General features: G+C 46.3%; 3 protein-coding genes across 3 annotated transcripts; 1 reads left to right on the forward strand and 2 right to left on the reverse strand.

Moving 5' to 3' along the window:
• The first annotated feature begins 7,370 nt into the window (after positions 1 to 7,370).
• Positions 7,371 to 16,739, forward strand: hs1bp3 (HCLS1 binding protein 3). The gene is made up of 7 exons (XM_084439198.1): positions 7,371 to 7,552; positions 8,056 to 8,221; positions 10,807 to 11,014; positions 11,343 to 11,550; positions 13,133 to 13,194; positions 14,154 to 14,292; positions 15,884 to 16,739. Exons 1-7 carry the CDS (start codon positions 7,527 to 7,529, stop codon positions 16,110 to 16,112), a joined length of 1,038 nt encoding a protein of 345 aa, XP_084295324.1. The 5' UTR covers positions 7,371 to 7,526; the 3' UTR covers positions 16,113 to 16,739.
• Positions 16,740 to 17,303: 564 nt separating this feature from the next.
• LOC311309593 (uncharacterized protein) lies at positions 17,304 to 18,690 on the reverse strand (the record flags this gene model as incomplete). The annotated part of the gene is made up of 2 exons (XM_084438923.1): positions 17,304 to 18,232; positions 18,564 to 18,690. 2 exons carry the CDS (start codon positions 18,688 to 18,690, stop codon positions 17,781 to 17,783), a joined length of 579 nt encoding a protein of 192 aa, XP_084295049.1. The 3' UTR covers positions 17,304 to 17,780.
• Positions 18,691 to 19,071: 381 nt separating this feature from the next.
• Positions 19,072 to 24,033, reverse strand: pomk (protein O-mannose kinase). Its single transcript, XM_084438196.1, has 3 exons — positions 23,655 to 24,033; positions 22,870 to 23,145; positions 19,072 to 19,911 (listed from the first exon to the last, which is right to left on the reverse strand). Exons 2-3 carry the CDS (start codon positions 23,131 to 23,133, stop codon positions 19,138 to 19,140), a joined length of 1,038 nt encoding a protein of 345 aa, XP_084294322.1. The 5' UTR covers positions 23,134 to 23,145; positions 23,655 to 24,033; the 3' UTR covers positions 19,072 to 19,137.
• Between the last annotated feature and the right edge of the window lie 3,086 nt (positions 24,034 to 27,119).

The following is a 27,119-nucleotide window of genomic DNA, read 5'->3' on the forward strand; positions in this document are numbered from 1 at the left end:
TAGCCCTGGTCCAGGTCGGTATAGGGACTATACCCAGGGTATACAGTAATTAGTCTATGTCTTATACAGTAGAGTTTGTGGAATAGACTAAATACTTTTTATTTAGCCTACATTTTGCATAGGATGACTGAGCACAGAAGTACTTCACAACCCAAGAATATTCACAACAGAAAGTTAGCTTAGGCTACATTAGCTGCAATTTTTTTTTTTTCATTTTTTATTAATGAAAAACAATACAGTATTGTAACAGCTGCAGTACAATTATATACAAACAGGATACACGTAGAACAAAGCATACATTAAAAAATAAAAAAGATGGGAGACTGAAAGGGTGCTCAGCATAGTATGGTCAGGAAGACAAAAAGGTTTCATACATTCTTGTCTTAGTGGCTTTACAGTGTTTACTTAATTTAGTTTCTGTATATTGGTCAAATATGACAATACAAAGAAGTTCTGTCTTTGGGCAGAAATGTTGCTGGTATGTATATGATATTTGTCAGGGGCCGGAACGCGGACCCTGGACCCGTGTAGTGAGACCCCCGGACAGAACAGGCAGACAGAGGGGAGTGGTTGGCACTTGGCCGTTTAATAAATAATAAAATGGGGAGAACTGGTGCCACAACAAAATGGGGGAGGTGCAAACCAATGGGGGGTATGTATGGATGCGTGTGTGTGGTATGTACATGAGATGGGGAAACAGAGGGGTGTGTGGGTGCGGTGTGTGTGGTATGGGTATCAGCCGGAATGTGTTTGTGTATGTGCTGCGAGACCCTACGAGAGGTGGAGGGAAGGGTCCGGGAACTCTGGCGGTCTCTGGTGGTGAGAGGAGGCGGAGCGGCGGCAGGCCCGCGGAGCGAGGGAGGTCCAGGAGGCGTGCGGGGAGCGGAGTCTGGGAGGGGAGAGTCGAGGGGAGGAAGCGAATGGGAAACGCGGCGCGGAGGCCGGGAGGACGCGGGGGCCGGAGAGGCGCGAGGACGCTGGACCTTCCGGGGGGGAACAAAAGAGGGAACACAACACAGGGAAAACAAATGGTTAGTCGATAAGCAAACTTCGAAATAGATCAGGGCGATAGCCGGCTCGTCTGATTACCCTATGAGGGCTAGAAACGTCTGAGCCCCGAGCGATGGTTCCAGCGTCCTCTTGTAGTGGCTCCGCTAACAGGCAACAGCTGCAACGAGTTGGTCGGTGATTGCTGCTGCTGCTGCCGGGCGGAGCTGGCCTCTCCGGCAAGGGGTGGAGTCCGCGTCCTCGAAGCGTGTGCCTCACTGCCCCTACGACTCGACTCCCGGACTGGACCCAAAGACCGAGCCGGGCCCACAACAGGACCCCCCCCCCCGACGGGAGACACCGGGCGACCCGATGGCGTCAGGGTGGGCCCGGTAGAACTCCCTAAGGAGGGCAGGGTCCGCCAGGTAGGAGCGTGGGACCCAGCTCCGGTCCTCGGGCCCGTACCCCACCCAGTCCACTAGGTATTGGTACCCCCGGCCCCGACGGCAGACGGCAAGGAGGCGATTGACCTCCCACACCATGTCACCCCCGTCGAGGACCCGAGGCGGAGGGGGCACCTGGGCAGGCGGAGACAGGGCACTGGCGGCTACCGGTTTCAGCAGGGACACGTGGAAGACGGGGTGGACTCTGAGGGATGATGAGGCGAACCGCGGCAGGGTTAACGATGCGGTCGACGGTGTAGGGACCGACGTAGCGGGGGGCCAACTTGCGGGACGTGAGGGGGAGAGGGAGATCCCGGGCGAGGAGCCAGACCCTCTGCCCCGGCCGGTAGGTGGGCGCTGGTGACCTCCGCCGGTTGGCGTAGCACTCTGAACGCTCGGTGGCCCGCAGCAGAGCGGCCCGGGCGGTTCTCCAGACGCGGCGGCACCGGCGTAGGTGGGCCCGGGTGGAGGGCACCGAGATCTCAGCCTCCTGACTAGGGAACAGGGGGGGTTGGTAGCCCAGGGACACAAGAAAGGGGGATAGACCGGTAGCCGCGCTCACCATGGAGTTCAGGGAGTATTCCACCCAGGGGAGGTATTTGGCCCAGGAGGCTGGGCCTGGTTGGCCCGCTCCGCCTGCCCGTTGGACTGGGGGTGGTACCCGGAGGAGAGACTGACCGTGGCCCCAATCCCACGGCAGAAGGATCGCCACACCTGGGAGACGAACTGGGGACCACGGTCAGACACAATGTCCTGGGGGATCCCATGGAGCCGCACTACGTGGAGGACCAATAGCTCCGCAGTCTCAGCCGCCGAGGGGAGTTTGGGCAGCGGCACGAAGTGGACGGCCTTGGAGAACCGGTCGACCGCGGTCAGGATGGTATCATTGCCCTGGGAGATGGGAAGGCCGGTGACGAAGTCCAGGGCAATGTGAGACCATGGTCGACCGGGGATAGGCAGCGGGTGGAGGAGGCCCGCAGGGGGACGATGGGTGGCCTTACTCCGTGCGCAGGTCTCACACGCTGCCACAAACTCCCTGACATCCGCCTCCAGGGGAGGGCCACCAGAACCGCCGGCGGATGAACTCCACAGTCCGCGTGGCGCCGGGGTGACAGGCAAACCGGCTGGAGTGCCCCCACACCAGCACCCGGCTTCGGACCGTGGAGGGAACAAAGAGGCGGTTGCGGGGACCGCCGCCAGGGTCAGGCTGGGTGCGCTGGGCCTGTCTAACCGCCGATTCGACCCCCCAGGTGACAACACCCACCACCCGGGCGGGGGGTAGGATGGTGTCGGGGACCTCCGGCGCGTCAGGGGAACCCTCGGGGAAGCAACGGGAGAGGGCGTCCGCCTTAACGTTGGCCGAACCCGGGCGGTAGGTGAGGGTGAAGTCGAACCTGTTGAAAAACAAGGCCCAGCGCGCCTGACGGGGACCAAGCCTCTTAGCCGTCCGGATGTAGGTCAGATTCTTGTGATCTGACCACACCACGAACGGCTGCTTGGCCCCCTCCAGCCAGTGCCTCCACTCCTCCAAGGCGGCGTGCACCGCCAGCAGCTCCCTGTTGCCGATGTCATAGTTCCTCTCCGCGGGGGTGAACCGCCGGGAGAAAAAGGCACAGGGGTGTACGCGCTGGTCCCCCGCCGACCGCTGGGAGAGGACGGCCCCAATGCCCCCGTCCGACGCGTCGACCTCCACGAGGAACTGACGGTCGGGGTCGGGCAGAGAGAGCACCGGAGCCGTCGTGAACCGCTCTTTCAGGGCCGAGAAGGCGGTCTCCGCCTCCGGGGACCAGGAGAAGGGGCGGAGAGTGGAGGTCAGTGCCGTGAGGGGGGCAGCGACCCGGCTGAAGCCTCGGATGAACCGGCGGTAAAAGTTGGCAAAACCGAGAAACCGCCGGAGCTGAGTGCGGTCCCACTCCTCGACCGCACGCACCTTTTTGGGGTCAGCGCGCACCTGCCCCTTCTCCACGATGTGACCCAGGTACTCCACGGAGGCAGCGTGGAACACGCACTTCTCGGCCTTCACGAAGAGCCGGTTCTCCAGCAGCCGTTGCAGGACCAGGCGGACATGCTGGCGGTGCTCCACCTCGGAACGGGAGAACACAAGGATGTCGTCAAGGTATACCACCACAAAGGTATTGAGCATGTCCCTGAGCACATCATTGACCAGAGCCTGGAAGACGGCCGGGGCGTTGGTGAGGCCAAAGGGCATGACGAGGTACTCGAAATGCCCTAGGTGGGTGTTAAAGGCCGTCTTCCACTCATCCCCCTCCCTAACCCGCACCAGGTGGTAAGCATTCCTAAGGTCGAGCTTGGTGAACACAGTGGCGTGCGAGAGTGGCTCGAATGTGGAGTTAAGTAAGGGGAGTGGATACTTGTTCTTGATAGTGATGTCGTTTAGGGCGCGGAAATCAATACAGGGCCTCAGGCTGCCATCCTTCTTTTTCACAAAAAAGAAGCCCGCCGCGACCGGGGAAGACGATGGTCTTACGATGCCTGAGGCTAGGGACTCAGCGATATAGCTGCGCATAGCCTCCTTCTCAGGGACGGACAGGTTATATAACCTGCCGACAGGGAGGGAGGCCCCCGGGAGGAGGTCTATGGCGCATTCATATGGCCGGTGAGGGGGAAGTGAAAGCGCGCTCTCCTTGCTAAGCACGGCTGCCAAATCGTGATAGCAGGAGGGCACGCCCGTGAGAACCGGGGCCGCAGGCACAGAACCGGAACCGCTGGGCGGAGAGGGGGCAGAGCGAAGGCAGTTGGCGTGGCAGGCCACGCCCCACCCCAAGATCCGCCCAGAGGCCCAGGATACATGGGGTTCGTGCCTGGCAAACCACGGTCGGCACAACACCAGGGGTGAAGTGGGAGCGTGCGTAACCATAAACCTAATCTGTTCACTGTGATTACCGGATATGGTGAGGGAGGTCGTGGTGTGTGTAATGCGCCCCAGGGAGTGCCCGTCTAGTGCCTGAGCCGTGAGAGGGCGCTCGAGGGGAACGAGAGGGATGCCTGCTTGGCGAGCCAAGGTGACATCAATCAGGCTCTCGTCCGCCCCCGAGTCGAGTAACGCACCAACAGAGAGAGAGTCCTTACCCCAAGTGAGTGTAACCGGAAACAGATGGCTTGGCTCTTGTGCACCCCGTGGGAGGTTGATAAGGCTCACTAGTACTCCCTTACCTAGTGAGCCTGGTCTTTTGGCCGCGTGGGACATGCTCGGATCTGATGTCCTGGTCTCCCGCAGTAGAGGCACAGGCGGTCCCGCATCCTCTGCTCCCGCTCCTCCTGGGACAGCCGGGACCGGCCCAGCTGCATGGGCTCCTCCTCCTCACGCGAGGTGGAGGAGAAATGACCTGGGGACGCGGCGAGAGGCGGGGGGGCACTCTCCCGACGACCGCTGCTGCTGCTGCCACTGGGTGAGCCTCCGGGAGGGGGTCTGGGGGTCCCCCCAGAGCGCTGGGCGCGCTCCACGCGGCGTTCCCGGAGCCGCTCATCCATCAGCAGTGCAAGGGAGACCAGTGCAGCGAAAGATGTGGGCCGGTCCCGGATGATGAGGTCCTTGATGGCCTCGCTCAGGCCCCTCCTATACGCGCTCCGGAGTGCGGTGTCGTCCCATCCGCTGTCCGCTGCCAGGATGCGGAACTCCAGAGTGTAATCTGCCACCGACCGAATCCCCTGAGCGATGGTGTGGAGGCGGCTGGCAGCATCCGGCCCATCGGCGGGGTGGTCAAACACCAGGCGGAACTCAGTGATAAACGCCTGGTAGTCCACCGAGAGCCGGGAGCCACTGCCAGCCGCCGCAATGGCCCAGCGGAGGGCCCGGTCGGTGAGCAGAGACATTACAAGGGCAATCCTGGCCTCCCCAGAACCGTAGCGGGAGGGCTGGTGGCGGAACAGGAGCTCGCACTGGCCGAGGAACCCCCGACACAGCTCGAACTCCCCTCCGAACAGCCTGGGGCAGGGAAGGTTGGGTTCGCAGCGGGGATCAGGGGGAGTGGCCTGAGCGTGAGGGGGAGCCGCGGGACTGGGCTCGGGGCGGTCAGCCACGGGAGGGGAACCGTCAGCCGCTGGAGGCGTGGGGAAGGCGAGCGGCTGGTTGACCGACCGGGCGAGGGCGGCCACCTGGCCGGCGAGGGAGGCTAGGGCCTCCGTGGTGGCCCTGGAGGACCCACGGAGGGACCCAATCTCCCCGGTAACCTGGCTGAACGCCCTGGTTAGCTCCGCATTAAGGGAAGCCAGCTGGGTAGTGTGGGCGGAAACTACTAAGTGGATCAGCGGCGGTATGTGGGGAGGGGGCGGGGTTCCGCCTGCCTGCCCAGGAGTCTCACTTGGGTCCGACATGGCTCAGAGGTTCTGTCAGGGGCCAGAACGCGGACCCTGGACCCGTGTAGTGAGACCCCCGGACAGAACAGGCAGACAGAAGGGAGTGGTTGGCACTTGGCCGTTTAATAAATAATAAAATGGGGAGAACTGGTGCCACAACAAAATGGGGGAGGTGCAAACCAATGGGGGGTATGTATGGATGCGTGTGTGTGGTATGTACATGAGATGGGGAAACAAAGAGGGGTGTGTGGGTATGGTGTGTGGTATGGGTATCAGCCGGAATGTGTTTGTGTATGTGCTGCGAGGCCCTACGAGAGGTGGAGGGAAGGGTCCGGGAACTATTGCGGTCTCTGGTGGTGAGAGGAGGCGGAGCGGCGGCAGGCCCGCGGAGCGAGGGAGGTCCAGGAGGCGTGCGGGGAGCGGAGTCCGGGAGGGGAGAGTCGAGGGCAGGAAGCGAATGGGAAACGCGGCGCGGAGGCCGGGAGGACGCGGGGGCCGGAGAGGCGCGAGGACGCTGGACCTTCCGGGGGGAACAAAAGAGGGAACACAACACAGGGAAAACAAATGGTTAGTCGATAAGCAAACTTCGAAATAGATCAGGGCGATAGCCGGCTCGTCTGATTACCCTATGAGGGCTAGAAACGTCTGAGCCCCGAGCGATGGTTCCAGCGTCCTCTTGTAGTGGCTCCGCTAACAGGCAACAGCTGCAACGAGTTGGTCGGTGATTGCTGCTGCTGCTGCCGGGCGGAGCCGGCCTCTCCGGCAAGGGGTGGAGTCCGCGTCCTCGAAGCGTGTGCCTCACTGCCCCTACGACTCGACTCCCGGACTGGACCCAAAGACCGAGCCGGGCCCACAACAATTTACCCAAAAATAAAATGTTATTAATATAATCAATCATCATTATGGACATTTGTAGTTACTCCAAATAAGACTTTAATAAGGCTCTTTTTCCACAGTGAAGTTAGTGATTTCCTTGTGTATCAAATTATTTCAGTCCAGACGATATTAACAATACCAAAAAATATGAATTAGGGTTTCATACTTCCTTAATATGAATGTTTAGCTTTGACACTCATTAAAGGATATTCAACATCAATATATAAACAGGGTCTAAGGAAGGAATCACGCAATTTTTTCTTTTGGGCGCAGATGGTAATAGCATGTTGGCACCAGTGGGTAGCCTACTGTATAGGACACAATAGCATAATCTGAGTCTGTTGGATTAAACTGGAAAATCATACAAATTAAATTCTTCATTAGAGTGAGATGCCCTGCAGAATTGACCAACTGACTAGCTAAAAGTATGCCTCTGTCAACCCATCTTCTATTGAATAGAGCCTTATTCATCATTGTTCCTAATAAAATATTTAGTTGTGTTTGTGTACATCTTAAAGGCATTTTATTTATGAAAAGCTGAAAGTGTCAGTGGAATCTTGGTAATATTGAAGTTCCAACAGAGTAAAATAAATAAATAAATAAATAAACTAATATCACAGAATATTTTCATGTGTTTCATGTCAATATCATGTGATTATGTGTGGGGCGGGGTCTACAGCCCCATAATTCTGCACAACATGAAACAAATGGGATTCCCTGAAGTCACAAGGGTCCAGTTGCTTGAGGGTGAAAGAGTTCACTTTGTTGAGTAGCGACCAAAGTTTAGGGACATCACGAATATCATATCTCGTGACACGTAGCATACGGAAAAATACTATTTGCATTTATATATTAGGATATTGTGTCGTTCTGGGCGCAATTCGTAAAGGACAACTTTGGACAATGTCGGAGGGTCTTGTAACCAATAGGTAGGTAAAAACAACAAATAATTGCATGCTTGTCTTGTCGGGGTTATTACGCTATTTGAGTCGTGCTGCAATTCGCAATAAACGCCACATAGCCTATCTAATCCTACAATCCAGTAGACTATGTGGGGTAACATTGTTTAGTTGCTAGCCGATCTGTAGATCTCTGCTTACTGTCACATCGCATGATCACGCTGTTTTAGCAAGCAACACTTTTATCAAATGGAAGTGTAAAAAGTAGGCAACACTTTTCAAGAAAATGTGTGTGCTTGGCTTGCTAACGCAGTTGAAACGTTTTCATAGTGTTTTACAGTGGTAACATTGAATGTCTCTAGCTTTAAAGGCACACATAAGTCATTTTGACATATTTCAGCTGATATACAGTAGCCTAGCATCCTGGAATGTTGCACGGTGTTATTGTAGCCTACACTAATTTTATTCTGCGCAATGTATCTCGAACTGAAGGGTTGTCCATCATGCTAAACGCTCCTCTTGACCCCTGCCAGGCAGTTGCAGAATGAGATGACCGGGATAGACCTCCATGTCCCACTTTACCAGGAGATCCGTGGAACCATGATGACTGGCCATGTTGAATATCAGATCATTGTTGTGACGCGGCTGGCTGCCTTTAAATCTCCAAAGCATAAACCAGGAGATATTGTCCAGCTAGTGGTGGGTAATCCTTTTCCAGCACCAATAGTCATACAGTGAATAGGATATAATTAGATATTTGGAAAGTGACACATTTTTTGTAGTGTGATTTTCTTCTTCTATTTTTAAATAAAAGCTTCACCAAACCACTTCCAATGTTATCATTTAGATTGTTCCTGGCTACATTATGTGCATTTAGATAAAATAGCATATTCTCTCCAATGCCTAGCCAACAACTTTAAATCTACAACAACCAAACCAAAATGTGCCAAATAGCCCAAATTACGTTTCTTGAGGGATTGGTGGAGGTGCTGAATTAAAAATAGGCCAACATTAGTACCAACACTGCTTCAACACCTTGAAAGCTAGAACCATCAAATATCTAATATAGTGTGTCAAATAGCCCAGTTTAAATAGATTTTCATAAGATGTTAAACATTTAAGTATTACTACAATAGGCTACTATGATAAATCGAGAGGTATAGCCTAAGTGATTGAGCTCCTCTGTATATAAACGGTCTTTGTAGACTGCTGTATGGCATGTTCTGAAAAGTTGACCTACCTCCTCAGAATGACCTATCACCCATTATATTATGTTTAATTCATGGGTAGCGCATCCTGTCAGGTAGGAAATGTTGATAGACATTTCGACATTTCTTACCTGGCAGGATGTGCTACCCCTGAATTACGCACAATAATGGGTCATAGGGCATTCTGATAGACATTTCCTCTCTGACAGGATGCGCTATAAGCACATTATAGGGCATTCTGATAGACATTCAGGTAGGAAATGCCCTACTATCCATTATATCGTGCTTAAACCATGGGTAGCACATTGTGCATAATTCATGGGACAAAATCGTGGAGTCTAACTGCATGTAAAGCAGGGTGAGTAAGTTTCCATTCTTAGAAAATAAACATGTAAGAATGATTTGTTAACTATTAGCTACTGGCTAATTAGCTACTGTACATCAAGCACCTAACGTTATAGCTTCGTAGCTTTTTGTGTCGGCACTGCTGTAAACTGATGTGTGGAGGGAGGTGGAGTATCGTACAGCTTGTTTTCTATCGTACAGCTTATTGTACATTATGGTGCAGCAGCCGGCAGGCCAGTTTTCTGTATGTTTTAAGAACCATTTTCTTCAAACTAATATCTAATCTATGAACACAACGTGGGACAAGCTTGGTTTGTGGGACATCAGAGGCGTGGTCTTAAGAAAGCAGGCAGCCTTATTGGTTATTATTCTCTGTGTGATTGACAGGTCGGAAAGGTCTATTGAGCATGAAGTGATAAATCTTGTTTTCACCCTCAGTTTTAAGTTGCAATGCAATGGAGATGGTAGTCTAGTGATTAGAACTCCCGAAAACCCATAACCAGAAGACTATAGGTCCAATCCTGTCTACATGCATGGTGTTTCAAAGCTGTCAGGTGCAATTGATGTTACACTCCTGTACCACCATATAAAATTATCCACCAATGGTTTCATTTCAGCCAAAGAGGCTGCTGGAGAATCCCACTACTACAAAATGAATGTAATATTATTAACCAAAATATATAATTAGTCATTAAATTTGTCATTTAGCAGATGGTTTTATCCAAAGCAACTTACAGTAATTGCCTTTAATGTAGCCTATGTAGTCACTGTACTACTCGCCAGATAGCTAGCAACGAGCCAGGGTGTGCGCGCCGACGTTATTGACACAGAACTCTGTACTGCACAAAACAATACAATTTAACCTGTACTAGTCAGATACATGCCAGAGAAGCCAGGAATAGTAATAATAGTAATAATGTTCCTTCCTCTCTGAGCCCGACTTTGCAAACTCCTAACTTAGCTTGAATAAAGGTAACCAGCTTGGACTTTCAAAGATGAACCTTGGCATTCCCGACCCTCTTTTCTTAATTATTAGAATAAATCTATAACAGTTTATATTTATGTCTGTTTATGACAAGGTAAATACAGTAGTTTGTAAATAACCCCAAAATTCCCAGTATATTCCCGTTAATTCCCATGGAAAATTTCCTACTTTGAATAATTCCTGGAATTTTGCAACCCTATGCACAACACAAGAAATATATACCTACCTGATAACAACTTTGAATCAAAGTATCCAAATACATCCTAAAGCAGTGGTTTGGTGTTTAGCATTATGAGCCCTGTTGTAAGGTTATTTATGATCAAATACAATGGTCCATATCAAAATTTAGACGAGTTGTCATTGTTCATGTTACAGCTAAGTAAGAGCTGTCATTTCTGAATTGTTTATCCAGTATATGGATGAAATTAAAGCTGACAGCTTGCACTTAAGTAGTATCATTTCAAACCTGAAGACGAGCAGTCCATTGCCAAAATAAAATATGTCACTGTCCAATACTCCCAATTCTGTCCAATCCAATACCAAATACTTTAGGAGTTAACTAACTCTGTATTAATAATGTGTAACTCTTTGTGTGATGAAAAAGGGTTGGCCCAACTCCGAGAGGTTAGCCACCCAAACCAGCACCAAGCTAAACATTCAGCTTTAAAATTCGTATAATGCATAACAAAGCCATATTGCTAATTCTGTTTGTGGGAGAAATTATTCAACTGGTCTATGTTCAACAGGTTCCAAAGAAATATAGTGAAATCGATGAGTTCTACCGGCGACTTTCTGGCCAATATCCAAAGATATCCATACCTGCAATGCCTTGTAAGGCCTTATTTGTTGGTGAAGCAGACATCCGTGAACGCAGGTTGGCCTTTGATGAACTAGTTAAGTTCATCTCCAAGAATTCAGTGCTTGCTGTGTGTCCAGAGGTACTTGAGTTCTTAGGTAAGGTACCGCAATAAGCAAACAACCTTTAAGATGTATTTCTCATACAGTCGCAGATGCTTCCCAGTTGTTCTGAGTAGTGCTCCTCAGCAGGATTACTGTCTCCAAGATGAGAGTTAAAATCTTAAAAGTTTTATTGAATCAAATGTCAAAAATCTTGCTGTATGCCACTACTACTATGCTACTACTATAATGTAAGATGGAGTTTAACACAAGTGTGACAAACGTGTGATAATGTGGCATAGCACTTGTAAAGGTCTGGAAATGGTCATCCTGATCTACTGTTTAAAATTATGTTTGGCTCACGGTTTACAATATATTCTTGTAGGTGCTAAGTTCAACGGGACTGATTCCAAAACCAGAAATACAGGTATAGCAGTTGGGGAAGACACAGAACAGGAGGACAACTTCAATTTTTTTCAGAGGGATGTAACCTCTACTGCTGCTCCCAGAGATGCTATGAAGCCTAGTGAGGAGGAGGAGAACGAGGCAGGTGACAATGAGGAGCAATACCTGGGACCCCTAGGAAATGTGAAGTAAGACTGACTTCATAGCATTAGAACTGTGTTACTAAGGCCTCGTACACAGTCACACTTACTTTACAATAACCGTGGTGTGCCTTATAACTGTGACGTCAATATATATTCTGAGAACGATAATGTTATAAACAACAAGCACTCAGAGCAAGTCAATTAGAAAAACATGGAGCTAAGTTTGCTTAGGTCTTCTACAACAGTTGCTAGGAGCTGACTGGTTACCTTGCTGCTGTTTCTACGGTGGTGTAGTACTTAGCACTGTCACCTCACAGCAAGAAGGTCCTGGGTTTGATTCCCGCTTGGAACGATGTCGGCACTGGGGATGTTCTCCCCAGGGTTGTCAGGTACTCAGGTGGGGTATCTCCTGGGCCTTTCTATGCGGAGTTTGCATGTTCTCCCCGTGTTCGCACTGGGTTTCCTCCCAAGAACCCAATACGAAAAACATGCAGAAGAACAGATGCTCATCAGTCCTGTCCCTGACCAGGACTTGGACTGAGCTGCTTCTGGCTGCCCCCGGAGGAGGACAGCTTGGATGGGAAAATGCAGAGGGCACATTCCACTGGCGACCTCCTCAAGTTCCATGTGTGTGTGTGTTGTGTGCTGTCACCACTCACATGTGTGTACTTGTGTGTGTCACTGCCGTGTGGTTATTAAAGAGTCCTCAAGGCTCTGTACTAATTAAAGACCCCTCAAGGTCTTGTAATAGAGATGTGAAGTTCAGCATAACAGGAAATGCGAATGATAACCAGAATACATAACCTTACAATAATTGGAACTGCAAGCATGTACATGGTCTTCTATGACTTTCTATGGGTCCTATTTGGAGTTGTCCAATATTTACACTCCTCCCATAGACGCATGATCACACCTAGTTCAAACCATGTGTGTGCGCTGAGATTCAACCAGCAGCACAAGGTGTTCGTCTCCGGCTTTATTTGGAAATGTGGAAATGGAAATGTTTGGCATAGTCAAACTGTTCAAGCCAGCTAAATTTACCCTTGCAGACCACAGGTGCTGGTGTTTCCAAGCAGAAGTTACATATTGGGACTTTAAGAAAGTGCTCAAGTCATTGAAGATTATATAAAAGATGTTGTTGGTATTCAGATCTCTGATAAGCAGGTGCGTTCCGCTGAAATTCGGCATGGCACATTATGCTTAGTGCGTTAAGAGCGGTCCTGCTTATGGAAGGACACCAGACTACATTAAGCATGGTTCTGCAACAATTCAAGGTGACTGTACACTGTACATTACATGTGACAAATAAAGGAATCTTGAATCTTCTGATGCAGCACTGGTGAGCCAAACCAAATGTGAATTCAGAGTGGCCCCTTTAGTGGCTCTTCTGAAACTAGAAGTAGTAGTATAGTCTCAAGGACCTGGTTTAAAAAATAAATAAACCTTCATCCCCTCCTTTGGGATACTCATGATTGGATAGGTAGGACAGCTGTCACCATTCCAATCATGTAAGATCAGATCAGGGATTTCTCAACTGTATGGAGGAAGGGAGGTTGCATTTGTACAGAATCCAAGTGTTGACATGAGGTATTGATGATATTCTTTGCTCTGTCGCCGTTTCCACCAGGTGCAAGAGCGAGAACAGGCAGCCTGCCATGGCAAAGTCGTCTTTGTTTGGTAATAATAAGCGTAAGTAGAATTAAATTAGCTTATGATTCAACTGCTATCCTACAACCACATCCAAGTCCACACAGATCCAACCACAGCAAGGTCCACATTCTGGGCTGGAGCTCACCATAACACCAATCCAGGAGTGAGTTCTGAGTTGGAATAGGTTTTGTTTCAGATTTGAGGTCAGAACCATGAGATGACTCATTATTGTTGATTAACAAAATGGAAAGCATGATAATTCTACCTGATTCTGTTGAACGCTTTGAACCCCACATTAGAGTGTACCATGCAAATTTGGTACTTTTAATTTTATTTAATAAAGAGCACCAATGGATGCAATGTCAAATCTTCCATGAAGGATATATATCAGAGGCCTTTGAGGTCCTGACTGGGGTGCGGCAGGGATGCCTCCTCTCTCCCTTCCTCCTCTGCATAGACTGAACTATGAAACATACTGTATAATCAGCAATAGCTGAACTGCCATACATTGGAGCCTGACCAAACAGCTAGAGGATCTGGACTTTGCTGATGAATTGGCAGTACTAGCACACACCCAACAGATGCAGTAAAAATCACACAAACTCAAGATAACGGCTGCCTCGCTTGGACTCAAAATCAACTCATCAAAAACCTAAGTAATACGAATCAACACTAAGAACATCGCACCAATAACCATGGATCAAAACCAAGTAGAGGATGTAGTCAGTTTCAAATACCTCGGGAGTAAGTATGCACATTTGGGGGACAGTGAATGCTAAGAATGGCCCCCTCTCCTTGTCCTGTAAGTGTGTTTTGGGTTATAAATGCAGTATGTTGTTTTAACTTCTTTATTTCAACATTTAAAATACTTTTCTGTAAGAAACACCCTAGTGTCATTTGAAAGCTGTGAGGTTCACATACATTATAGTAATGTAATGACAAACCCCAAACAGCATGCAGGAATTTTTCAGGTCTGTTTATTCAGCTCATATTTTTAGGTGACCTGAAGCTCTTTGAGGACCCAGACCTGGGCGGGGCAGTGAAGCTAGGGGATTCCTTGCTACTTCCCACAGCATATGATGAGGTGGTGGCATCTGCTGGTTCTGGCATGGAAGATGATATAGATGAACTCTTCAGGTAAAGCCACATACAGTATGTTACATATACCCATGTCACCATAGACCCCAGGAAGACTTTAGTGTGACTATAGTATTAAAAGCAACAATGATAAAAGGTCAGTGTACCTGGGACAGATCAGATTTTTAATAATGTGTGCGACACTCCTGCAGAAGATTATGCTGATTTAAACTAATGAATCAGTGAGTCTGAAGAATTTGATTCAGTATGTGGGAGATAAAGTTTGCCCATCATATTCTACCAGCTACTCTTCAGGGACATACTAAGAGGCTTAATGTAGAAATGGCTTGATTAATGCTTGTATCAATCAAAATGAACTCCATGCTCCGCCCCAGCGAAAGTGCAGGGCGAGAAGTGATGTTTTCGGTGGCGTGTTTGTATGTTGATTAGTTTGTTTGTTCGTCTGTTAGCAGGACTATGCAAAAACTACCAGACCAATGTTCATGAAACTCGGTGGAAGGGTCTAGCATAGGCCAGCTTAAAACCCATTACAGATGGGAATCATGGGGGTTTACAAGCTGTTTCCTGGTTTGTCCATTCATTTGTGGACTAGGATTACGCAAATACTACAAGACCGATTTTCATGAAACTCAACAGTACAGTGGCATGGGCCAATTTAGAACCCATTAAAAAATGTTGTGGATCCGATTCGTTCCTTGGTTTGTTTTTTAGCAGGATTACACAAAAATTCCCTCACAGATTTTCATAAAACTCAGTGGAGGGGTGTAGCATGGGCCAACTTGAGAGCGGATCTAAGTCACAGGGCAGTTCCACGAGCCGTCCAAACACGGCCAGCCATTTACCTCCATTCATTTTTTTTAGACCAGGATTACGCTAAAACCACCAGACTGATTTTCATGAAACTTGATTTCAAGTGTAGGGGTGTAGCACAGGTCAACTAGCCGCCCAAACATTTCTAGGCCTGGTCGGCCATTCACTTCCATTCATTTTTTAGGCTAGGATTACACACAAACTACCAGACCGTTTTTCATGAAACTCGGTGGAGGGGTGTAGCATGAGCCAATTTAGAACCCATTCAATTTTGGCACACACAAAGCTACAAAATGCATTGATGGGTGGAGGTCTGTGCTCTCTGAGCACCATTTCTAGTTTTATATAAATCTAGTGAACCCTAAACAGGTTAACATGCTGTTCATATCCTCATCGATGTTCAAAAGAACAAGTTAATACAAAAGACCTTTAAAAATCCAAGTGTGAATAAAATCTTTATCGTTGTCAAATAAATGTAGTAAAAGAATTGAAATGCTTTTATTTATTTTGTTTACTATTGTATTTATTTTCTTCATACATTTATTTGTCACTTTTTTGTCCCACTTTATTTTTTATCCTATTTTATATATTGATTTATAAAAAAAAAAAAATTTATTGATTTTTTGGGGTCTTTTTCTGAACTACTTACAGCCACCTTCATCCAAATTTGCACTTTTTGTATTTAGATTGAGAATGACCTAATGACCATAGGATTCATGAGTGAGTCGTGAAACGTCAAACAGGGCAGCCAGTGTATTGTAATCCTGGTGTTGAACAGCCAAATGTGTGATTAATCAAACTAAATGTTTCTATTTTTCAGGATAGAGGATGACTTTGATAAGCTTCTCCAAGTCAAGAAAAGTGCCAAGACCAAGCCGACTGCTGCACCAGCCACAAAGACAGATCTGCTTGAGAAGCCATCATCTCAGAGCTCTGGTGGGGCCTCAGCAGGGGATCCAGTTGCAGCTCAGCTGAAGGATCAAAGGGATATCCTCATGTATATCCAACAGAATGAGTCCACTGCCAATGATGATCTGGATCTATTTTAACAATAATTAGTTTTGCTGCTCAGGACTCTTATGATGACTGATACTGCCCATTTAGGCAGGTACTGTATACCAAGATATTGGCCTCCATGTGTGTTGGTCTAGGCATTTAAGACACAAGTGTTCTGCTAAATATCCAAAAGAGCAAGTTAGCATCTTGCAGGCAGCTGGCCGCCATTGGTGTGTGAATGAGAGAGGCCATTATAAAGCGCTTTGGATAAAAGCACTATATAAGTGCACTCCATTTGCCTTTCAAGAACCTGTCTTAATGCACAGACAGCGGCAACCCCTCAGATTGGATGACTAACCTACTCCAGATGACCACTGCTATATGAAGTCTTAGCATACTGTACCACACAATAGAAATGAATGCATCTGTTATATAATAGCGACAAATTAAAGTGTCAAAGGCTACTCTTTTTTTTAGATACTAATTATCTTCAATCGCAGCAGAATATGTCCAAAACAAACACAGTGGCACATTAAGAAATGCCAGAAAAATTAAAGGTTATAAACAGGAATTCCCGTATAATCATAGGTCAAAGCTAATTTAAAAGCTGCAAACATGTATAACATACACAACCATAATAACTATCATAATAAAAAAGGTTTAGGTTGAGGAATCACGAAGATGGACTGATTGATGCTTCTGAAATGCAAACAAAACCTTTACATCATTGAACATAAAATAAAAAACTTCATACAAATTAGAAAGTTGACATAATTGAGAGAGGACATTGTATCACATTTTTTTTAGAATCAAATTTCTGTTCTAGTTCAGCAAAATGCCATTCATCCAGCCTCCTTTGTATTTTGCAGTTTTGAGTCAGATTGTGAGTTGATTAAAAAAAAGGGGTCTTCAAAGATAAATTGTCAAGAGTGAAGGCTTGGAAAATGAAAAATATAGGTGGTATGTTACGCTCACAGTTCAGGTCCAGAAGTGAAATTTTACTTTACTTTTGCATGGGTTGGAATCTCAAACAATAATACTTTCCTTATCCCCTGTTTTTCTTCAAAGTCCACTATCTTAACTAAGTACTTCTCACAAATACTGGATTAGTGGTAGCCCTGAACGTATGAGCATACAAGCCATCAGAAACATGAGTCCATAGCTCAGGGGAAGAGCAACCTGAAGACCTGCTGCACCAACAATCAGTCAGCTCAGATCTGACTCTCATCAGGGGAGCATTTCACAAAGCTGGCTAACTGAGTAGCCTAAGCCTGACTTCTGCACAAAGTAAAACCCGGAAAGCTATTTTTTTACTTCAGCCCATGTTCCATATTTGAAGAGTTTCCAGGTTTTACTCATCGCAAAAGTCAGGCTTTCTCTGTTAGCCAGCTTTGTGAAATATCCCACAGGTTCAGGTATCAAATGAAAACTCTGTAGATGAGATCATGTTTGTTTTGGCATAGTTATTTTGCTTACAAGCATTAAAGACACAAATACAGACAGGCTATGCACTACTAATCACCATTACTAGTCAGATATGCTAGAAAAGGAACAAGACAGATTTAAACCTTTAACCCAGGTGGGTATCATACACAATGAGTATATCTAATGAAATAAAAGATCAATGGAAGTCTTCAGTCAACACAAGTCTGGCTTAGACAAGCTTCAATGTTCATGTTAGAAAAGACAACACCAATATTAGGCTACCTCAAAGAACTAGCCTACTCAAATTCAGCCTCATGGAGAAGTTGGTGAAATTTTAACTTAATAGCACACTTTTTCTTGTACGGTAACCGCTTCAAGTGAGGGAGTAAGCTCAAGAAAAACATCTCATCCTCATTGTCTCCCTCATCAGTTTGCAAGCTATCTTTCCACCTTGTCTCTACACCGTTGTGTTTGGGGGACATCTTATCACCATTCACACTTTCATCAAGATCAACCACCACCTCGGAGTTGCTAGTAGTCTCTGCTTCTTCCTCGTTTTCATCTTCAATCTCCTCCTCAGCACTGGTGGTGCCAGATCTAGATCGAGGTTGTTGGAAGGGGAGTAGGAAACTCAAATGCCGGCTGAATCTCCATTTTCTTAGGGCATTCCCATTCCCATTCCGATCTGTTCTACTGTGTCTTGTATAAACATCCCTAAGATTCTTCCATTTCTTACGACAGATTTCCTCTGAAAAATGAAAGAAAACATTTTCATATTTAAAAACAGTTAAATTGTACCGTATGTCATGCAGTTGTTTAGCACTAATAACAGTGACGGCAAAATAGCATTAATGACAACACAAATAGGCTATATCAGACAGTATAAAACACCAAGAGCCAAATCCGTAGAAACCAAAGAGGCAACTGCACTAGTAAACGAGCGGGAGACCCAACGCGTCATCGCCGTGGAGGTCGATAGTGGTCTAGTCCCAATAGAAGCCTTACCAAACGAGCAGGTTTGTCCAAAATAACATGGTTTCTTTAGCGAATAAGTTTAATACTTATACTAAGCTAGGCACCTTTGAGTTCCGCTCGCTCACTCACAGCCTTCCAGGCTTCTGCTCGCTTGACCGGGTCTCTGTAAGCTGGCAGAGTTTTGTTGTACAATTCAGGGTATTCTGAAACCGCACGTATGAGCTTTTCCATTCTCTAGTCTGGGGCTATTGTATTATCAGGAAGCAATTCAACTTGCAGACTTTTGGTGTTACCTTCCTGTTTTCAGTATGTTTAAAAACAGTTCGACATGGTAATCGACGACAGTAAGCAAGCACGTCTATAGTGTTGTCATGTTATTCTTTTGCCTCGTTCACGAAAATAACTTCCGGTGTTTTATTTCCTCATGATTTCAAAATAAAAGTCGCACAACGAAGACTCATGTTTTTTTACTGTCAAAACACTTTTCCCAAAATAGACATCTCAGTCCTGACTGGATCTTGACTGATTGTTTAACACTATATTTATTGTTGCTGTTATTAATCATAACACATTAATTTAAAAAATGCACATGCATAATAATTCATTTTTTGCTGAAAATTCTTTATTCTTCCAGGCAGAAAAAAAACATTTTCACAGGACTTCACAAAGAAATTGAGACTAAAGCATGTCTCTGGAGCCTGGGCCAGGACTGTCCCTAAGCATGTTTGTATAGACTGATCTGTACACACTCAGGACGTCCATGGCAGTGGGCCGAAGCTGAGGGTCTCTTCTCTTACACTCGGCGTGAACCTGAAAGAGATGAAAGTGGACTATGTCACCCCCAGCTACCCTGCCCATGAGGTAATGAGTCACGTCCGGAATTTTCCAAATGTCACTCCTTTCATCATACCCCGGCATGAGCTCATCTGAAAATGGCTGCCCACTGCCATGGGGCCACAGCTGTTCTGGAGCTACAAAGTCTCCCATGAGCTCCCTGTGGCCACATTTCACTAGAAGGCCTCTGTCTCTGTCTGCCTGAGGCAAGGCATCCAAATCATTAACCACCAGATGAAAGTCACTAGTCAGAAGGAACTGTGAGAGGGTTTTCTCTAGATCGTTGGAGTCACACATGACGCGGGTTCCCGCAGGGCTGGTGTGGAGGAAGTGCAGGACAGAAACATAGTCCAGTGCTAGCTGTAGACGGGTCTGCCAGGTGTCACGCGCATGAAGCCTATCCTGGGCCAGCATGGTGTCCAGGTTGAGCAGAGAGCCCAGTGGGTGGTACTCGGTTACCAGGCTGAACTCCTCTGGGCACAGCCCCACTAGCTGGGTCACCTGGGGCCCTTGGAGGGCTTGGAGCATGGAGAGGCCATGCAGGAAGTCCTCCTGGTACTCGGGGGAAGAGAGCTTGGACAACGCCACCTTGTGACCTTTCCATTCTGAGAGATAAATCTGCAAGAAATGTGAAACATTTATTAGATCTTCTCATGTCAAGTTAATGATGTTGCAGTATGTCACAAAGTTGTAGGACTATGATCTGTCATTTTTATTGTAATATACCATCAATCTGCAAGACGAAGAGATCTAAAGTACCACATTTTGAATAGCCAGATGCCCTCCTGGGTGAAAAGGTGTGGGAGGGATGTATAATAGTACTTCATTCATATAACATATTGGAACGGTGGGAGTAACTGTCCCGGCAGCGTGTCAAAGAGTTCAATGAATCCCAAATTGGGCTCCAGGCAAATAAGCTTTTTTTTTTTTTTTTTTTTTTTTTTTTAAACAGAGAATTTGTATGGATTTGCTTTCAAATCCAAATATATGAACTATAGGTACAATTATTTTGAATAAACATTGACTTGTACACTGCTAGACCACTCAGAGCACATTCCTTAATAACATGAAGCCTGGTTTGCTGTTAGTTATAGCAGGATAACAAAATAATGCACACAACATAACCAGGATAGCTCAGGAAGTAGAGTGGGTTGTCCAATGATCGTAGAGTGGGCGGTTCGAATCCCGGCTCCTCCTGACTACCTGTCGAAGTGTCAAAGACACTGAACCCCAAATTGCTCCCAATGAGCAGGCTAACGTGGCACCTTGCATGGCAGCTGTTGCCATTGGTGTGTGAATGTGTGTGAGAGTGGGTGAATGAGAGACCGTCATTGTAAGGCGCTTTGGATAAAAGCGCAGATAAGTGCAGTCCATTTACCATTTAACCAATTAAAGGCGGAATAAAGTTGTTGAACGTGACACATGCCAGTTATCTTTAGGTGATAGAACAGAATATGCCCATTAATTTTGTTATTCAATCATTTTTAAGTACTATAAAACCAAATTTCCCCCTCTCCATGCTCACCTCGTTTTGTGGGCGTGTCAAATAGGGCGTTAGTCAGAAATGATTGACAGGCCGCGGCCCCAACTTCCACACATTTGTTATTTGTAACCATAGTTACCTCGACACCAGGAAGTGTACAGGCATTTACAAAGTCCTTAATATAAGAAACGTAAGATGTCACACTACCTTTTAACCCCCAAACATGATAAAGATACACGCTACCCAATAGGCCATATCCTCGAATTTGCATTATTTGGAAAAAGTGTGCTAAAGTTATAACGATGGTGCGTCTCCCCCGCGACACCGAGGAAAAGCACCCTGCAGCTGGCCACGCAAGCTTGGAGGCTTGGGCTATTAGGCGTTATAGTTTTCAGACAGCTACGAACAGTACACCTAGTTAGTCAAATAATTGTGGGTCTTACCAGAATACGGATTATTTGCGCTGTGAAACCGACATAAATAACGTTAGACTGGTGAACAATGCATATTTTATCTTAGTAGGTGTCCAACAAAGCCAGTTGAACACTGAAACGTCACTGTTCTGGGAACATCTGTCAGTTGTGGTGATATAAAGGAATCAAGCGGAATACCACTGCAATAACTGATTAGTCAGATCAATTAAATCATTATAGCTTGTTTCATATACAAAGGCAACACAATGTGCGCTTTACAGAAAGGGGGAGAGGACGTAGCCTACATGTAGCCTACTTATCCTACCCCTAATTATGTGGGAGACTGCACGCATAGCGCAGCGATTCAGTATAATGGATGAGTTTGGAGAGACAGAGGGCCGTGCACCAAGACTCCATGGCATGAGCGCACAGCGGACAAGGGGTAGCCTACTCCGGAGTCCGGAGACGTAACAGGTCATGCAGTCAATAGATCTCTTTGGGGGCCAAGCAGCGCAGCTGCTGCATGTTGTGTTATCGGCAAATGTCATAATTTATGTGTGATGCACTCGGATCATGACTCGGATGCACTCAAGCACTGTGTCACATGAGACGCGGTGGACTGTGGGTATTTTCTGCTCCTAAGTCCGCAATTTCGCGGACTTTCGGTAAGTGCTGTTAAAGTGCGCAAAATGGCGGCAGTGGCGCACTTGTGGATCTAGCAATTCCGTTTTGGGACTACCTTGAGCCCTTGTGGACTTAGCGGGAACGCGCATGCAAGGCCACAAGGCCGCGAGTGCTCTGCACTTTCGCCTAAGTGCGCGATTTGGGATTCAGCTTTAGAATGCATCTCCTCCTAGGTTTTCTATAGACTGATGTCCACAAAAGTCTTACAGGGATTTTTGATTGTCCATTGCGTTCGCTCGTGACAGCCAATCAAAATTGGCAGAAAAGCTGCAAAACAGGAACTGGGGTCATATCTCAGTAATATTTTAATCTATCAAAACCACATTTGGCACACTCATCCGGGACACACCCATGACATCTGTCACCAAGCCTCATGTTGACATCTCGTGCACTCTAGCGCCAACAGCGTGTCAAAGTTGGAGTTGCGTTTATGCCAGTAACTTTTGAACTGTATGTCCCATCTTCAAAATTATGATAGCAATGGATTCCCTGGCTCATGCTGAGTTCACAACATAATATGATCTTTAGAAACATCTTTAGAAACGTCTTTAGAAACGAAATAGCTTCCTCACTTGCTCCAGCATGCATGCGCACAACATATTTCGTTTCTAAAGACGTTTCTAAAGATCATATTACAGAGGCATGTGAAAAACCACAACAGGCCTACGCTCTATGTAAGCACAACTAGCGATTCATAAAGACAGATTGATGAAAACAACCGTTTCGCGGCAGAAAATAGATTTTTTCTAAGCTGCATTCTCAGTGCCCCGTCCGCCGCCATTACATGGATATACTTGGCTCGCACTGGATTTTAAATTTCTTCTACAGGCCTCCGAATTACACCAAAGTTATCTCGGTGGGTGAAACGTCTTATAATATGCCGTAAATAAGGTCCAGGTTGTCAAAAACAAGCATTCTCCTTTAAAAATGTTGTCACACTGTAGTCGTACTCTCGAGCACTGCCATATTTCATTGTTGTCCTTTGAGGCGGCTTACCAGTTTTACAGCTCCCTGGCCGATCATCTTCAACTGGCGTACTTCTGTATGCATTTGTGGACACTTCAACCAGGGAGAGCAGTTTCTCATAGTAGCCATCTTGAAGTGTTTGGGCGGGCAAGGGCCATGGGGAGAGACAGGGTGGTCCTCGCTCTGGTGCAGTGAATCCAGGTACAGGTAGATCAACACATTTCCGAGGAGCAGAGCACCAAGGCACACCAACACCACTGGCACGCCACGATTTGTGCTGTTGCTCCGGCCCATGCTGACCTGCAACTGGATCAAAAAGGGAGCAGGCTTGCATCAGACCCCATATCTGGTATAACAGCCTACGTATTATTAAGTTTGCTCTCTTGTTTGATCACATTGCATGTTATTCCTAATGTAGTGTCAGTGCGCCGTTCGTCAGTAGAGCTACACTTCTTGCGACATCTGGGTTCGAACTCGGGTCCGAACGCACCTAAACACGGTATTCGGGTTAAGATATAAATTATTTCAGTTTAGTCAATTATCATAAATATTCATGTCATAATTTTGTTCCCACTACAGATGCTTTGATAACATCCAAAACTGTCTGGCCTTTTAAGTAATTCGACTATTGTCAATTTTACTGATGTTGGGGTAACGTAAAGAGATGCAGATAATTTTAACCAACATGCTTGAGGATAAACATGTAGGCCTAGTTGCTAACCTGGGTGCGCAGTCACAATTGAAATTTAGCTGTAGCGTTAACTGGTGTAAATTGTGTAATTTGTGTTAGACAATACTCCTGCTAGTTAGCCTACCGTTTAGGAGTTCACATGATCTGCGAAAGTCTTCCCCGTCGTTTGATGAACTGGTCGGTGGTAGCAGTTCGCGATGATTTAAAATGCTAAAACATACGAAGGATACTGAACGATCTAGCTACGTTCGCTATAGCTGCTTGTGGGGCTTTCTGCCTGGCGTTGATAAACGAGTTTGTTTTTTTACGCATGCGACATGTGGAAAAAGTAGTCCACTTCCGGGTATCAGACATTGGCCCTTTTCGAATCCAGCTCCTCTTTCCTCGCCCTATGCACTCCCCTTCGGTTTGCGCATTCACGCGGAGGCCGCGCCATATTAAGTGCCATCCGAAACCAATTTGCGCCGAGTGGAAGTGGCTTATAACACCCTCGGTAGCGAGTCTGCACCGATGCAGACTCGATTCACATGTGCAGCTGTGTTTATTGTCCGAAATGAAAAACGCGCCGTACAAATGTAAGTTCCTCACAAATGATACGACATTTGCATTGTATTTCGCATCAAATTCCATTCTCCAGTTCAGAAAACGCTAGATTATGTTCCTTTGATTGTAATGTGAAGTGGTGGCTGGTGGATATTTACCAGGACTGTTGTTCAGACTAAACAGCTGATCAAACTGAGAATGCAAAATGAAAAGTTGTCCACAAAAAAACGAAACAGCACTAAAGAAGCTTGGGAGTAAGTATTATTATTTCTTTATTTATTTTTCATAGGTTTAGTCCATGAATGGCCTACCACGCCTAACACATATTTGTACACGTAATGTAGACACTCAATGAACAAGCAACATTTCAGTGAGATATAGGCCAAGATTTCACTGATTAGGCCTACAACCAAAAACACCTTAATGTTTAAGATTCCTTGAAAAAAGATTAATTGGGTGATTGTATCCCATTACTAGGACTTGACAAATGATGTGTAGGCCTACTTGGTAAGATGTGGAGTGATTGGAGGGGCCACACAGCACTGATTCTGACCAAAACATTTTAACCATCTTCCCGAACATATTTCTTAACAGCTTCATCATAAAAGAAATGAACCTGGAGGGTCAGGCAAGTCCAAAACAGGCCTCAAAGAAATGGGAGAATTTAAAGAAGTACACAGTAAATGTGTTTCACATAACATGAATATAGCCTTCTAGATGCTGCAGAGATCTCATGCTATTGTTTGTTTTAGGAGCTGAGAGCTCCACCAACTGGCCCTGGGACTGACCAGGGAGAGGAAACCCCTGCTACTTGGAGCTTCTATGATGGCATGCATGAGGCAGTGGGGTCAAACCATCTTTGACTCCACCTGTCCTCATTGCCTCATGCATGTCGAACCCAGACCCAGACATTATTTGCAGAAAATGACAAGAGGACAAACACAGGTTCATACGGCCAGCTTGTGCAGTTTTTATGGGCTTGTTTTAATAAACTGTATAGCAACTTTCAACACAAGAATTGCAGCCCAAAGTGCTTCATAACAGTGAAGATGAAATGAGCATAAAATCAGGCCAAACAAAATCAGGCCTGCTTTGTTTTGATGCAAATAAAAACAAAAATACAAACAAAGAATACACTATTAGCCTACAAATAATCGTGCTGAAGCAGCTGCGGTGGAAAAATGACAATTATTTTATTGACAATAGTCCTAATAATAATAATAATAATAATGAATTAGGGTAATGGTGAAATGAATAGGTAAGAGTTCTTGTAATGATGTATACATATAATTGAGTGCCATGGCCATATTGTCATTTGGATATTTCCACTTAGGACCTAGGTAGGCTATCTGATATAGGCAATCCTCATAAGCTGTAACAAGGAAGATACTAACGATGCCTCTACCGCTGCAAAGTGCTGTTGACGCGAAACCATGGTAACCGTTGTGGTTTGTGTTTCCTGTTTCCGCTGGAGTGAGGGGAGTGCGTCCCTAAGGGTAGACCCTACACCCTAATCAAGGGAACTACATTCAGCTGTGAGGGGACAACAAAACGGAGTGCACTCGGTGACTGAGTGCGAGTGGGGAGGGACTGGATTCAGAAAGGGCCACCGTGGCGCTTTCGAGCAAGGGGCCAGGAACATGGAGGTATAATATAAACTGGAGACAGCATTGAAAATGGCTGCCTATTAATTTCAATGAAAGTTGCTCACTGGCGCATGAAGCCATTTGACGTAGTGGCCAAAGCTCGGTATTGCAAGTCACGTGACGGCATGCGGCCCAAGACCCTTATTTCCCATGGTTTGTGGATTATGATAGATAGGGCTAGAAAAGGAAAACAAACATTTTCTGGGTATCATTCAGCATCAGAGACCAATCTAATCAATATAAACTTTTAATTCAATTGTTTTTTTTTGTTTTTGAAGCCACTAATACCTGTATCAAGCCCATTTGAAACATGTGCTGTGAACAAGCCTTGGGGACGCTGGGCGTGCGTTCATGAGTCCTGCGAACTCGGCGGAAAACACGTCACCATAGGAAGACCCGCCCTACTCTGCCTCTGATTGGATAGGAAGTCATATGTAATGACGTCGGCTAACATTTGCTATGCTTTTAGCAATGAAGCTGCTATGATCATGCTAATCATAGATATGAACGTATGTCTATGATGCAAATGATCATGACGTGGTTACTTTAGGACATCGTTGGAAAAGATCTAGAGGGTAAGTGGGTCAATGTTGAATAACTTAGCTAACATTATCTAATGTTACATTTCTTTATATTAACGTCAACTATATTGATAGGCTAGGTAGCTATGCTAACGGTAGCTAATGCTAACGGCTTAGGGTTAACGTTAGTTAATGCTAACGTTACGTTCGGAGGTCTCAGATGTATTTCAATTTTAACATAATGTTGAGCATGCTCAATGTGACATTGTTCATACATTGATTACAGTCTGTAATCTTGTCTGGCGTTATTTAGCTATAGTGGGCTGATGCTTGCTGCTGCTACTATAGCATTTGCCACAATTTACATCAAATTAATCAAGCATGGTTATTGTTATTACCTGAAGGCATTATTACCATTGCAAGTAAGCATGCCATGTATATGCCATGCCTGGAAATCGAATTAATATTGTGATTCTTCCCCATCATAGCTCATTGTACATTAATATATTCATTCTCCTTGCTTTTGCTAATACTCATCTCTTTTATCAAACTTTATGCTAGGAAAGAAATCTGGCTGTGATTCGTCGCTAGTGCTCATCCAGGCTGTTATGTTAGTCATCTCCCGCCTGGACTCCTGCAACTCCCTACTTGCTGCCATCCTGCAGCGTTGGCCATCAGACTCCTGGAGAAAGCTGCTGCTGACCTGGTGTTCAACAGCTCCATGCTCTTCCACACAACTTCCCTACTCCGTTCTCAGCACTGGCTCCCTGCGCTGTTCTATCAAGTTTAGGACTGTGGTGCAAGCCTACAGGGCAAATGAACAGCTCCCTCCTACCTCCAGGCTATGGTCAAGCTCTGCTGCCTTGAGGTGATTGGTTC

The sequence above is a fragment of the Borostomias antarcticus genome, assembly GCF_949987555.1.
Source record: "Borostomias antarcticus genome assembly, chromosome: 5".
Taxonomy (NCBI): Eukaryota; Metazoa; Chordata; class Actinopteri; order Stomiiformes; family Stomiidae; genus Borostomias; species Borostomias antarcticus.

Coding starts and splice junctions, on each gene's coding strand:
- hs1bp3 (XM_084439198.1), top strand. CDS start 7,527: ATGTCGGAGGGTCTTGTAACCAATAG. Junction 7,553..8,055: donor GAGGGTCTTGTAACCAATAG/GTAGGTAAAAAC, acceptor GACCCCTGCCAG/GCAGTTGCAGAATGAGATGA. Junction 11,551..13,132: donor GGACCCCTAGGAAATGTGAA/GTAAGACTGACT, acceptor CGTTTCCACCAG/GTGCAAGAGCGAGAACAGGC.
- pomk (XM_084438196.1), bottom strand. CDS start 23,133: ATGGGCCGGAGCAACAGCACAAATCGTGGCGTGCCAGTGGTGTTGGTG. Junction 19,912..22,869: donor GCCAGGGAGCTGTAAAACTG/GTAAGCCGCCTC, acceptor CATTTCTTGCAG/ATTTATCTCTCAGAATGGAA.